Below are 13,227 nucleotides of genomic sequence, written 5' to 3'. Positions count from 1 at the left end.
AGGAGCAGGGAGAGAGTTAACTCGGGGGGTCGCGGGGAATCCGCATCGATCTTTTCTCTGATATTTCTCGCGCACTGACTCTTTGGAGAAGTTCATCTATCTCCAGACGTAGGCAGCTTGCCGCCGGCGCCGTGGCTTAGCTGGTTAAAGCGCCTGTCTAGTAAACAGGAGATCCTGGGTTCGAATCCCAGCGGTGCCTGTGTCCGCGGGAGGCGGTACATTATTGCTTCAAAGGCAACGCGATTCCAACCTTCCCAAAGGGTCTCGCCTTTCGAGAGATTCTTATTCTTACCAAGGGGTTCCCACCTTGAGCTTCCGCTCCAGCGCACTTTTAGTGGCTGATCTCCAGTTCGCTTTCAGGAAGCAAGGTGACGCGGGCATCCCGTGCGTTGGAGAGCTCGGCACCCTGGGCTTGGGTTCGGGTTCTGGCTCATTTTGTTGGGGCCGCCCTGAGGCTTGGGGTAGGATGGCGAACGCGAGAACCGCGGCTACAGCTGGGCGTCTGGCTGCTGGAAGGGAGGTGCGGCCCGTGCGGCCGCGGGGAGGCGCACGCGCACAGACGTCTGTAAACGGAGGGGCGGGGCCGGCGGGAGGCGGGGCCGTTGATAGGCAGCTATAGTGGCGCGGGCCCCAAGCCGCACGCGGCTGTGATGGCCGAGTGGTTAAGGCGTTGGACTCGAAATCCAATGGGGTCTCCCCGCGCAGGTTCGAATCCTGCTCACAGCGTGCGTACTTTTGGGAGTCAGTATTCTTGCCTTCCGAGGGGAAAAAGCCCTTAGTTTTTCTACCTCCCCCTTGTCGGGGGTAAGATCCAGCCTTTATTCTCCGGGACTCAGCCACCCGCGACCAGCCCGCGAGCGCCCCCTCGCGGCAACTTGTCCCTGAACCGCCGATCCGAGGTTCCTCCCGTCACCGAGCCCAGCAGGCTGCTCGGTGCTGTTCCTCCGGCGCGTTCCGCTTCTCTTACCCATCCTCCTGCCTGTCTCTTCCGAGATTGCGCCTCTCTCCTCTCAGCCCCACTCCGCGAGGCCCTTCATCCTCCCTCGACCTTCCTCTCAGTCTCAACGAGAAAATAGGGCATTCAGAAGATATGTCCCCACCTCCGCCAGTGCTCGCGTGCTCATCCTTCCCGCTAGTGCGCCCCCCTAGGACGACAGTTTCGCTGACACCGCACCACCCCCCCCCCCCTCAGCTACCCCCCCGCGTCTCTGTTCCCCCCTCCCGCAAACCATGTTACCATACACCCACGCTCCCCCCATTCCGTCTCCCCATTCTCTCTGGAACCCCCTCTAATCAAGTGCCCGCCCATCCCATTCACCCAAGATGCTCCTGTTAAGGTTACCAAGTGATCATCGCATTGCTAAACGCATTGATTGCTTCTTGGCAGCAGTTGACACAGATGCTTACTTTCTCCGCTGCCCTCTGGGACACCCTAGCCCCTCTGATATTTCTTCTGCATCATTAACAGCTCATGCACAGACTCCCCGGGTGGGTCAACACCTTCGGGATCGTCGAATGTCGAGTGTTCCCACTGGCTCGGTTTTCCAAGCTCTTCTCTATCCTCACTCTTTAAATATCACTCAATAATACATTAATACATCCAAAATGTTCATCTCCAGCTCCAGAACTCTTCCCGAATGACAGATGCATATATATTATCTACTTATCCTTTCTGCTTGGATATCTAACAGGGAATCACAAACAAGATGGCCAAACCCATTCCTGACCTCCCCCAAATGAACTTCACTATACTTTGTAGCTCAGTAAAGGAAAATTTCATTTCTTCAGCTGGTCAGGGTTTTAAAAGACTTAGGGTCACCCCCGATTCTCTTTCTCACACACACACTCCACATCAAATCAGTCAGCAATTTCTTATTTAAAACAGATTTTTAAAAAGCACCTGACTGCTTGTCAAAACATCACCACAAAGCCCTGGTCCAAGCTCCCCCACATGTCTCACCTAGATTGTTACAATTGCCCCTAAATTATTTCTTTGCTTCAGCTCTTGTTCCTTTACGGTTTCCTCTGAGCTCACCGGGCATAGTGATTCTTTTAAAACATACATCAGATTCTGTCCTTCCTCTCTTTGAAAGCTTCCAATGGGGTATGGAGATGAATCCATATGGCTTTTAATGTGTGTAGATACAGAAAGAAATGTATGGGGGCGCCTGGGTGGCTCAGTCGGTTAAGCCTCTGACTTCGGCTCAGGTCAGATCTCACGGTGGTGGGTTCGAGCCCCGCGTCAGGCTCTGTGCTGACCGCTAGCTCAGAGCCTGGAGCCTGCTTCTGGTTCTGTGTCTCCTTCTCTCTCTGCCCCTGCCCCTCTCATGCTCTGTCTCTGTATCAAAAATAAATAAAACATTTAAAAAAATGTATGCACAACATATAAACGTACATATACCTCCTAGTTCTTTCCACTGAGAGCGCCTAGAAGGAAAGACACACAAGTAGCAATAAACACACCAAGTGACGAGATCTTGGTTACTAAATACCCCTCTCCACTAGAACGATCCAGGGCTCCTAGGAAAAAAGGCTGGTTCTAGGTGAAGGAATGATAAGGTGATCTTGGAACATCTTGCTACACAGGAAAGTAAAGAAATGCTCAAAAAAAAGACCCAACAGCTCAGGGTTACAGTTCATGGAGCTCCCATTGGCTAAATCTGGTAAAATATAGTATGATTGTGATGGACTATGATTCATTGAATCAAGTGAGACTCCAAAGTTCCTATCAGTAAAAAGAAATAAAATGGGAAGGAAGGGGAAAGCTCTTTTTATAGTCAACTGCCAACTAATAAATACAGATGTAGTGCTGGAGTTAGAAATCATCAGTGATTACTGGAGTGGTGGCTGTAAGTAGCAGAGTCTCAAAGGGTCTTCTCACAAAGTACATATTAATTACTATTCAGGGAGGGGGGAGATGATAACTTTACAGTGGCAGATGTGGCCAGTGCCATCCAACTGAGCGATCAGAGTCAGTGTCTCACTATTGAGACAAGCTGATATGTGTCTTCTGATGTGATTCGGAAGACTGAGGAGGACACGCCGTGGCCTCTGTGATGTTCCCACCCCAAATACATAATCCGAGTGACTCGATTCTAACCATGAAGAGACATTCGACACACCAAACGGAAGGACAAGCTCCGATATAATGCTGGACTCTTCAACACTGTGAAGATTAACAACAGATTCTTCTAGATTAAACGACATGGAAGAGATCTAGTAACTAAATGCAACCGTGTGATCCTGGATCTTGGATGGGAACCAAAAAAGCTATAAAGGACATCATTGAAACACTTGAGGAAATTTGAATACGGACTGGGGATTAAATAATGGTATAATATTAATTTTAATATCCTGATACTGATAACTATTATGTTATGAATGTCCTTGTTCTTGGGAAAGATATGCCCGGTAACTGAGGGCAAAAGGGCCTAATGTCTCCAGTGTACTTCCAAAGGGTTCAGAAAACAAATATTTTTTTTTTTTTTTTTTTTTTTTTTTAGGTTTAAAGAGAGAGACAGCATGAGTGGAGGAGGGGCAGAGGGAGAGAGAGAGAGAGAGAAAATGAATCCCAAGTACTGAGCCTGACTTGGGGCTCAAACCCATGAACAGTGAGATAATGACCTGAGTCAAACCAAGAGCTAGACCCACAACCGACTGAGCCATCCACACACCCAAGTAGGTGCTTTCCACTATTTTCTATCCATTCTATATTTGGAAAGGAAGGACAAAGCAAATGGAGCAAATGTAAACAATCAACGCGCTTTTGTGGAGGTTTGACATTAATAAGAATTAAAAGTGATAGAAACAGAACAAAACAAAAAAAGCAGGGTGGAGAAGGAAGCCCTCCAAAGGCTTCTGATCTCACTCAGGAATGGGGGATTCCTGACCGAGGCTAGGCAATGGCCTAGAAGGTCCTAGCTGATCAGCCCCCGTTTCTCTCTTGGATCTCAGCTCCTTGCTGGGCCCTTCGCCGGCCCGGGGCTGTGCTCTGTTCCTGGGCCAGGCCAGGCCAGGCGTGTTTTCCCTCTCGGCTCTCCTGCCAGCTGGTCTCTGCCTGGCACGCCCTTCCCAGAGGCATCCCAGTAGTTTTACTCTGACCTCTTAAAATTTCACCTTCTCAATGAGTCTTTCTCTGAAAGTACAGTTTCCACTCGCCACCCCCTTGCTTCACTTTTCTCCAGAGCACTTACCACCGTCGGACAAATCCATTTTACACAATGTTCGTTGGTTCAGTCCCCCTGCAAGAACATTTGTCCCCATAAGGGAAAAAAAGGATGATCTTGTCTTGTTTTGGACTATTTGGGGACTTCTATCCTGATTCTTCCCTTGGCCCAGGGGCCTGGTCCTCCTACTTCCCAACCCCCAACCCCCCAGGACCCAACCCTTCAGGAACTCCCCCTACCCAGGACCCAGGGGGTCCCAGGAAGCCAGCTTCCCCTTTGAAGAACAAAGAGGGAGGAGCTGAGTCTTGGAGCCCAGTGTGTAGGGGGGGGAAGGACATCTCAGAGGGGGAGGGGAAGCCAGGACACTCCACCAGCTGTGCTGTCACAGTTCCCTGCCCCGCCTCCCGCCTCCCTGGGGGCCCAGCGCGTGTGGGACACGAGGTCCCCTCCCCCAAGCCCAGATGAGGCCCACTGTTGAGATGGAGGGAAGGAAGAGGCTGGAGGCCCAGATACCCAGGCACACACCATGTATGGGGACACGCACCCAGGCCCACGCTGACCACAGACCCCACCCCCACCCCATACTCCCACAAACGCTGGGCATCCGCCTGGAGGGTGGCCTCACAGTCACATAATCTGTGCAGGAGCAGCGGCCAGAGAAAGTCGTGTGGTCATGCCAACTGGACTCTGGTTTGGGGAGCCTGAAGACTGCCAAATTCTGGAGAGAGGCTTAAAAAAAAAAAAAAAGAATACAGGGCACCTGGGGGCTCAGTCGGTTAAGCGTCCAACTTCGGCTCAGGTCATGATCTCCCAATTTGTGCGTTCGAGCCCCGCGTCAGGCTCTGTGCTGACAGCTCACAGCCTGGAGCCTGCTTCGGATTCTGTGTCCCCTCTCTCTCTCTCTGTGCCTCCCCGCTCTCTGTCTCAAAAATAAAGCATTAAAAAAATGTAAAGAAAAGAATACATGGGGACATGTCACTATTTAGAGCGAAACGAGATCACAGGCACTTACAAATTGAAAACGCCGACGGATGCCACGCATCACAAAGTCTAGAAAAACAACTTACTCATATTCACGAACTGCTTGTATGTCTCTGTTAACACTTCCACAGATGAGCTACTGGCTCTTTTTCAAATCTTGCTTCTCGTCTACCAGCCACGTACTTAGAATGACAAGAGCCACTGGACACATTCTGATCGCATGTGATTTGTGGTTTTGGGCCTTTGTAGCACGAAGTGCCATGACGGACACAGGTGATGACGGTGGCTTCTGGAAGCCTTTCCCACACCAGGGTGGCCCCGCTGACTGATCCCAGCCATACCTGGAACCCCAAATTGGCCACACGCCACTCCAACGTGCCAGAGGCTACCAGAGAGGAAACAGAACGGTCTTTACCGTTTACAGATAAAATATCTTACTTTTGCAAATGTCACAGGAGCATATGGCCAGGTGAATATATGACTAGGGCCCTCCCAGGAGCCTGTGGAAGTTGGGGGTGCCTGAAGCATACACTTTGCTTCATGGTGAAACTGGCCTCTGGACTTGAAAGTTTTGATTTTCTATTTTTAATGTCTTTATTTATTTTTGAGAGAGAAAGAGACAGCATGAACAGAGGAGGGTCAGAGAGAGAGGAAGACACAGAATCCAAAGACAGGCTCCAGTCTCTGAACTGTCAGCACAGAGCCCGACGCCAGGCTCGAACCCACAAACCGTGAGATCATGACCTGAGCCGAAGTCCGATACTAAACCCACTGAGCCACCCAGGCGTCCCTGAACTTGAAACTTTTGATCCCACATCTCAAATGGACTCTCAATCTGCCTAGACATCCAACTGTGCTGGCCTATAAGGTTTTGCCTGCTCTCCAAAATGAACGTTTCACACCCCCTTTCCCCTCAAGCCCCCTGAGCTCTCTCCCTTCTAGCAGGGAGACTGACTCGTGTTTCTTTGAGGAAAGGAGAGAAGCCAGGGTCACCCGTGTCATCCTTCCTGCACCCCACCTGATGGCCCTGTTTCCCCTCATCTCCGTAAGGTGAGGAGTCTCCCCTACCAAAGGAGGCTGATTTTTCTACCTGGTACTGGAGTCTACTGGCCCCCCTCCCCCACCCAGACCCTCCTTCCTCCCCCGACCTCCCAGCAGCCCCTGGATCACCTGGGCCCCTACAAGCCACACCCCAGTTCCACTCACTATTCACAGCAGAACTTGACGGAGAAGTCTACACCGCAGTCTGTGTGCCTGATTCAGTCCCCTTCCTCCATCAACCCGAGTGAGACCGTGTACAGACACCCGCCTCCCTCCAGGTCACCTGTGACATCCGAGATGCTAAACTGATGCTTACTTCGCTCTCCTCATCTGACCTCCCAGCAGCTTAGCTAGGGCGGGGGCCCTTCTTCACAAGCCCTCTCTTCCTCGTTTCCCGGACTCTGTCCCAGCGACACTGGGCCCCTTCCCAGCTACCAGGCCCCTCTAGATTTCTTTGCCGAGTCTTCCTCCTCAGCCTCTGATTGTTGGGGTGCCCCGGGCTCCCTCCTCAGCCCCTCTCTTCTCTCTCCACACTCTCTCACTGGGTGAGAGCCTCCAAGCCGCCTCTCTCCCAGCGACGCCCCCATATTTACCTTCCATCTCTGACCCCCAACTTTATATACCCCGGCCCACCTGTGATTTCCACTGGGATGTCTAAGGGGATCTCAACTAACCGAACTTTCCCCACAGCCCCACCGCCCCGAGTATCTCATTTCCGGAAGAGGCACCTCCATCCACCCTGTGACTGAAGCCCAAATCCGAGAAGTGGCCCACTCACTTCTCTCTCCCCGGCCAGCACCTCCTACAAGCCGCCACCACGGCTGGCCTAGGAGTTCGCTCCAGCCACCCAAAGGTCCTCCCCGCTCCCAATTTCCCGGAGCAGCCAAAGCGGTCATTTTAAAACAGATATCAGGGGTGCTGGGGCGCCTGGGTGGCTTAGCTGGTTAAGCCTCCGGCCTCGGCTCAGGTCAGATCTCACGTTCGTGGGTTCGAGCCCCACATTGGGCTCTGTGCTGACAGCTAGCCTGGAGCCTGCTTCTGGTTCTGTCTCTTTCTCTCTCTGCCCCTTCCCCTCTCATGCTCTGTCTCTCTCTGTATTAAAAATAAATAAAAACATTAGAAAAAAACAGATGTCAGCAAACAAGGCTTTCCTGATGAAAAGCCTCCCCTTGCACTTAAAAATGAAATCCAAAGCCCTGTGTGGTGGGCCATGCCTGCCTCCCCAATTTTTTTTTTCTTTTAAATGGAGAGACAGAGCATCAGCAGGGGAGGGCTCCAGGCTCTGAATTGTCAGCACAGAGCCCAATGTAGGGCTTGAACTGGAGAATGGCAAGATCATGACCTGAGCCAAAGTCAGACTCCCACCTGATCCACCCAGATGCCCCCTCCCCTGCCTCTCCATTTTTACCTCTGAAGCACTCCAAATTCTCTGGCCCAGGGGCCCTGGCCCTCTTTCTCTGGGGGCCACCTGCAAATTCCATTCCTGCCTCAGAACCTTTGCACCTGCCATTTCTTTTCGCCTGCAGTTTCTTTTCGCCTCTTTCTCAATGGCCTTAATTACCACCTCTTCCTCGCAGCGGTTTCTGATCACCCAGAGGAAAGCACCTCTTCCCTCTCAAGCCATTGCCACGTCCAGTTGTACGCCCCCCAACCCCCGCCTTCGACCTCATAACCATCCGATATTTTATTTTCTGCTTTCTTAGTTATTTTCCGTGCTCCGCTGCCCACAAGATGTAGCTTCAGGAGGGCCCTAACCATACTTGGCCCACAGGACCCACTCCATAAATATCGACCGAGTGAGCGGCAGGGAGGCTGGCGCACAGATGTGCAGATGCCCAGATTGTACAGTTTCCTTCCGGGAGCCAGGCTCGCGCCTGCGAGTAGAGAAGTGAGCGTCCCCGGTCCCCGGCGCAGTCCAGACGCGGGAACCGCGCAGCGGAGGCAGGCTGAAAGACAGGAGGCCGAAACCGGAGGCGGAGACCCAGGCCCAGAGCGAGCTCCTAAGAAACACCCAGACTCAGCGAACCAAAGGCCCGGGCCCGCAGGAGCCCGGGTAGCGGCGCGGAGGGAGGCCAGCGGGCAGCAGCGCGGCCAGCCGAGGCCCGGGCCACCACCCCCGCCCCCTCCCCTCCCACCTCCTCTCTGCTCACAAGTGGCCGCGGCAGCTGGCGGGGGACTCCCGGCCGCCTGCCGGCCCGACGCGTGCGGGATCAAAGGAGCCGGGAAGGGGCGGGCCGGGAGGTGGCGGCGGGGTGTGAGCAAGCTTCCCAGGGGCCGGCAGGAGCGTGGGAGCGCAGAGTGCCGGGAGGCGACAGAGACCCGGAGAGACGAGAGATCAGAGACCCAGGCGCGCCAAAGAAGAGCGGGGGCCGGGGAGACCCGGAGCTAGAGACGCACGGAGGCGGCTGGAGACCGAGAGAGGGCGCACGGACGTTGCCAAGGCACCTGGCAAGAGCGCGAGAGACACCGAGACAGACGCCGAGGGGACCGCGGGGGCGCAGAAAGATCGCGATACCAGGAAGACCGGGACCCACGGACTTAGAAAAGAAAGCGCGGTTCAGGGAGAACAGAAAATAGAGGGAGCGGGGAAGAGAAATGGTCGGAAGAGCCCGGGATTTAGGGCGCATAGGGGGTGAAGGCCTCGCCCCTCCTCCGCGGAGGGTGGGGGGACCCCCGGGGCGGGGATCCGAGCGGCGTGTCCTTTCTCAGGGTCACGCCTGCGGAGGTGCGGGGCCGGGGGCTGAGGGAGGGGTGTGGAAGGCCCAGGACTCCCGGGCTGGGAGGACGGCAGTGGGAGGACTTTGGGAATCAGATCTCCATCCAGAGCCTCAAGCTACTTTAGGGTAAAAAAGTTGAGATTTAATATCTGTTAGGAGTGTTAAATACAGACGCTTCTCAGATTTCACCCTGTCTTGGGGCGGGGAAAAGGAAACCAGACAGTGCATTGGCCGGGAATCGAACCCGGGCCTCCCGCGTGGCAGGCGAGAAGTCTACCACTGAACCACCAATGCAGACGGTATCCGTGTCATAACGGTGCTACCTGAACTCCTGAGAGGTTGAGGCCGTTGTGGTCGGAAGAAGGTGTGGACCGCGGAGCTCAGCGAAGGAGCCGCGGGGAATAGCTGACGTGGGTGGAGCGCCAGGCCATCCTTCCTCCCGCCCGGATCCGGCCGCCGGGCCATAAAGTCGCCCCATATGGCCAGGGGCGGCCCCACACCCGGGTGCGAACAACCCGGGGCCCCCGAGCCTCGCGTGCAGGTGAGAAAAACTCAGCCCGAGCGCAGGTTCCCAAGGAGGGGGGCGACGGGGGCTGCCGGGAGCCACACATCTGCGCTCCCATTTGGCCCAGGTAGGGGGAGGTGGGATGTGCTGGCGGCCCTGATCCCAAATGGGAGCGCCCTCCCCAGGGTCTGTGTCTCCCTGGGTTCGGGCTTTCGGAAGGCAGGCTGCGGGGCGGGGGGAGAAAAAGAAAAAAAGGGGGGGGGGACCCACAACTCAATGTGTGGAGAGACCTCGGGACCGCTCGGAAGGCCTCATCCGCCTCTGACAACACAGCTTATCTTCCAACCGTTCTGCAATCTTGCCTTTGCGTGTCCTTGTCCGGGGCGGTCTGGTTGTCCCGTTAAATCTCGGATTTTTTTCTTCCCAGACACTTTATCCTGAAGCCTCCGAGTGTTCACGCATCATTCTGCAGAGAGTCATGTTCTTGATTTGAGGTGAGTATTGATTCCTTTTTGTGTCTCTTTCTAGTCTCTTAAAAAAAAACCCAGCCAGCTCCCTGCTACCCTATCCCCATGGGGGGCCGGGAGCAAGCAGCACGAGCACCCCTTGTGTCCCTGTCCTGGCCTCTCCCACAATTAGTTTTGAATCCAATACTTCTAAGTGGATAGGCGTCTCCACCGTCTACTCAAAGCCTTGCTTCCTCTTCCTCCAGGGTCCCCCTCCTCCCCAGTCCAGCCATCGGTCCGTATGACCCTTTCCCCAGCTCCTACTTCGCTCTGCCTTTGTAATAGGTGCTTGGTAACACATTCTCTTTTAACGGGTCTTTAGTACGAATTTCACTATTGGCCCTCCAGGCCTAGATCGGGGCGCGCAGTGTGGGGGGAATCGAGTAAGATTCCCTTAGGGAAAGCAGCGCGTCTCTTTCCCCTCCAGGCAGAGCTCCAGGAGAATCGGACAGATCCACCAGCAGGAGGCGAATTTGGGGTGAAGGTGTATAAGACCCAGTCTGGGGGTTGAGGGGTGCGGAACTTTATTTTTCAGGGTCGGTGGGGGAACAGAGAGCTCCCAAGAAAGCCTCGATTGGTGGTGGAGGAGGGGAACTATGAACTTCATTCCTGAGTCCTGTCCCCAAATCGCTTCAACCCCCTCTCCCCTCAATCACCTGGCCCTTCAGCTGGGTCCCGCCTCATTATACAGCCTTATGGTCCTTAAACCAGCCGATGCTGCCTTGGCCCCTCAATTTCCCACACTCCTAGGTCAGTTTCACTCTTTCCCCTCCCCCCTTGCGCTCCTCCCCTTTCCGGGAGCCTCGTGCTCTAGGCCTCGCGGAGGGGGATGAGGGTGCCGAAGGGGGCGGGTCCGGCTCCAACCCCCACCCCACCCCCCAACTCAGGAGCCTGCGGGATATAAGGTGCAAGGCCGACTCGGGCTCGGTCCACACCAGGGTCCGGAGGAGCGATGGTCACTCGGGATCGAGCCGAGAATAGGGACGGCCCCAAGGTGAGAGGTGGGAGGGGAGGGAGCAGAGATCCCTGGTCCGGTCAGGGGGCCGCGTCCTTGAGACCCTGGGTGAGGGAAGAGGCTGGAGACGCAGAGTTGCAAGGGAGAGAGGTGCGCGGGGGACCCAAGGAGCCAGGAGTTGGGAAGGACGCGACAAAGCATGAAGACGGGAATAGGGTCAGAGCAGGAGCTGCGTGGGGCGGCAGACGTACCGGTCTTCGATTTGGGTGATGGGATTTGGTACCTTGCGGCTTGCAAGGCGTGGGAGGGGGCCGGAATTCGAGTGGAATAAACAAGGGGAGTTCAGGCTAAGGGGAAGTGGGTGGAAACAGAAAGCGGGGCGGGGGGGGGGGGGCAGTACTTGGTCCGCACGCGCGCTCGGAGCCAGAGCTGACCCAGTGCAGCCCTTACAGAGAAGGGCGGGACGGCGTTGGTTCCAGAGACCTGGTCTCGGGAGGGAGATTTTAGAACCAGTGGAGAAGGTGACTGCATAGACGGGTTAGCGGGAGAAGAGGAGGAGCGCTCGCCCTGGGTATCTCCCTTTTTACATTCAGGGCCGCCAACTCAGAGCCCGGCACCTTGCGGTCACGTGTCTGGGCGCTAAGAGGGCCCCCCCCCAAAGTTCTCCACTGAGACAGAGACTGCACGAGACGGAGACGTAGAGAGAAAAGAGATGGAGGAGAGACACAGAGAGGGGAGGAGGGAGGACAAGACTGAGAGGAGAATGCAGAAGACCCGGGAGAGAGAGGAGGCGAGCTACAGAAATTCACCCTAGGGGCTTGGGAGGGGGAGCGGAGAGTGGTCCGACGGGGCCTGGCCCTAGGCTCCCGTTGGGGTCTAGGGGAAGGGGTGGGGGCGGGACTGCCCCAGCGGCGGGACCCGAACGCCGGCGGGTCGCGCTGAGTCTCGGTCCGGTCGGCCCGCTCTCCCTTTCCTGCCGGTCGCAGATGCTGAAGCCGCTTGTGGAGAAGCGGCGCCGGGACCGCATCAACCGCAGCCTAGAAGAGCTGAGGCTGCTGCTGCTGGAGCAGACCCGGGACCAGGTCAGTCTTTCTGCCATTCCCAGACACCCCCACCCCCACCCCAGGCATCCGCTCTTCGCGTCCCAGGGCTTCCCACTGGGGCGGGGACACGTGCTGCGCTGGCGACCCCGGCCCCAAGGCATCCCGACCCGAGCCCCGCCCTTCGAGTCCCATCCCAGACCCCCTTTCTCGCTCTCAGAACGCGCTCTGCATGACCAGCCCTCGGGTCTGTAAGTTTCACACCCGGATCTGTAAATTTCACTCCCAGGGTGGGTCCGTTTTCCATCTCTGGGTCTGTAAATTCTCCCTCCTCCCCCCCCCCCCCCCCCCCCCCCCCCCCCCCCCCCCCCCCCGCCCCGCACCCGCTCCAAACAGCCTGCGGGCTGGTTAGTTTCAGCCCCTGGGGTTTGTTGTTTGCACCCGCTCCTCAGGCCCTGGGTGGGTCTCACCCCTCGGGTCGGACACCTTAGGCTCAAGATGTCCCAGGGCCATTCCTCGTCATCTCCACTCCGCATTCCGTCGCGCGCTCCGTGAGCAGCGCGCAAACGCGATCGGGGGCACCCCTAGCTCCCGCCTCCCCCCTCCCTTCTTCCCCCTGCCACTTCCCCCTCTCTCCCCACCCCTTTCTGTCTTTGCGCCCTCCCCCTCCCGTCTGTAGAACCTCCGCAACCCGAAGCTGGAGAAAGCAGAGATACTGGAGTTCGCCGTGGGCTACTTGAGGGAGCGAAGCCGGGTGGAGCCCCCGGGTACAGCGCGGGGGGCGGGGGGGCAGCGGAGGGCGGGAGGGGGGATTCCCGGAGGCCCGGGGCCGGGGAAGCTGGGGCGGACCCTGCGATGGACGGTGGGCTTGGGGAGTGGTAGGCTCTGCTCCGAGGCGAGGTTAATAACACCCGCGCGTGTCTGTCTCTGTGTCTCTCATTTTTCTCTCTCTGTCCGTCCTTCTGGCCACCTGTCTCTGTGCGTCTGTCGGGCTTCGGTATCTCTGCGCCCCGCCCCTTCCCTCACCCTTGCCGGGTCCCTGCCCTGCCCTGCCCGCCCTCCCGCCCGTCCTCCCGCCGGCCGCACCCGCCGCCGCGGCTCCAGGGGTTCTCCGGTCCCCAGCCCAGGACGCCGAGGCGCTCGCCAGCTGCTACCTGTCCGGCTTCCGCGAGTGCCTGCTCCGTCTGGCAGCCTTCGCGCACGACGCCAGCCCGGCCGCCCGCGCCCAGCTCTTCTCCGCGCTGCACGTCTATCTGCGCCCCAAGCCGCCCCGGCCGGAGCCGCTAGATGCGAGGCCCCACGCGCCGCGCCCACTG

The 13,227-nt window shown here is 56.7% G+C and overlaps 1 protein-coding gene, 1 long non-coding RNA gene and 3 other non-coding genes across 5 annotated transcripts in view; 4 read left to right on the top strand and 1 right to left on the bottom strand.

The window, feature by feature from the left end:
* Positions 1-125: 125 nt before the first annotated feature.
* TRNAT-AGU lies at positions 126-199 on the top strand. Its single transcript has one exon. It is a non-coding gene; the product is annotated as a tRNA-Thr (tRNA).
* Positions 200-644: 445 nt separating this feature from the next.
* TRNAS-CGA lies at positions 645-726 on the top strand. Its single transcript has one exon. It is a non-coding gene; the product is annotated as a tRNA-Ser (tRNA).
* Positions 727-9,128: 8,402 nt separating this feature from the next.
* On the bottom strand, positions 9,129-9,199 carry TRNAG-GCC. Its single transcript has one exon. It is a non-coding gene; the product is annotated as a tRNA-Gly (tRNA).
* A 33-nt stretch (positions 9,200-9,232) lies between these two features.
* LOC115282503 lies at positions 9,233-10,462 on the top strand. The gene is made up of 3 exons (XR_003904674.1): positions 9,233-9,446; positions 9,838-9,904; positions 10,344-10,462. It is a non-coding gene; the product is annotated as an uncharacterized LOC115282503 (long non-coding RNA).
* Positions 10,463-10,466: 4 nt separating this feature from the next.
* The window catches only part of HES7 (hes family bHLH transcription factor 7), a 5,280-nt gene continuing 2,519 nt past the window's right edge, over positions 10,467-13,227 (top strand). Inside the window, exons 1-4 of the mRNA XM_029928804.1 lie at positions 10,467-10,910; positions 11,858-11,953; positions 12,591-12,678; positions 13,016-13,219. Of these exons, the coding sequence (XP_029784664.1) occupies positions 10,869-10,910; positions 11,858-11,953; positions 12,591-12,678; positions 13,016-13,219 (430 nt within the window). The 5' untranslated portion in view covers positions 10,467-10,868. The remainder of the gene's footprint in view (positions 10,911-11,857; positions 11,954-12,590; positions 12,679-13,015; positions 13,220-13,227) is intronic.

The sequence above is a fragment of the Suricata suricatta genome, chromosome 17 (genome assembly GCF_006229205.1).
Source record: "Suricata suricatta isolate VVHF042 chromosome 17, meerkat_22Aug2017_6uvM2_HiC, whole genome shotgun sequence".
NCBI classification, from domain to species: domain Eukaryota; kingdom Metazoa; phylum Chordata; class Mammalia; order Carnivora; family Herpestidae; genus Suricata; species Suricata suricatta.
This window is presented reverse-complemented; position numbering and strand designations above follow the sequence as displayed.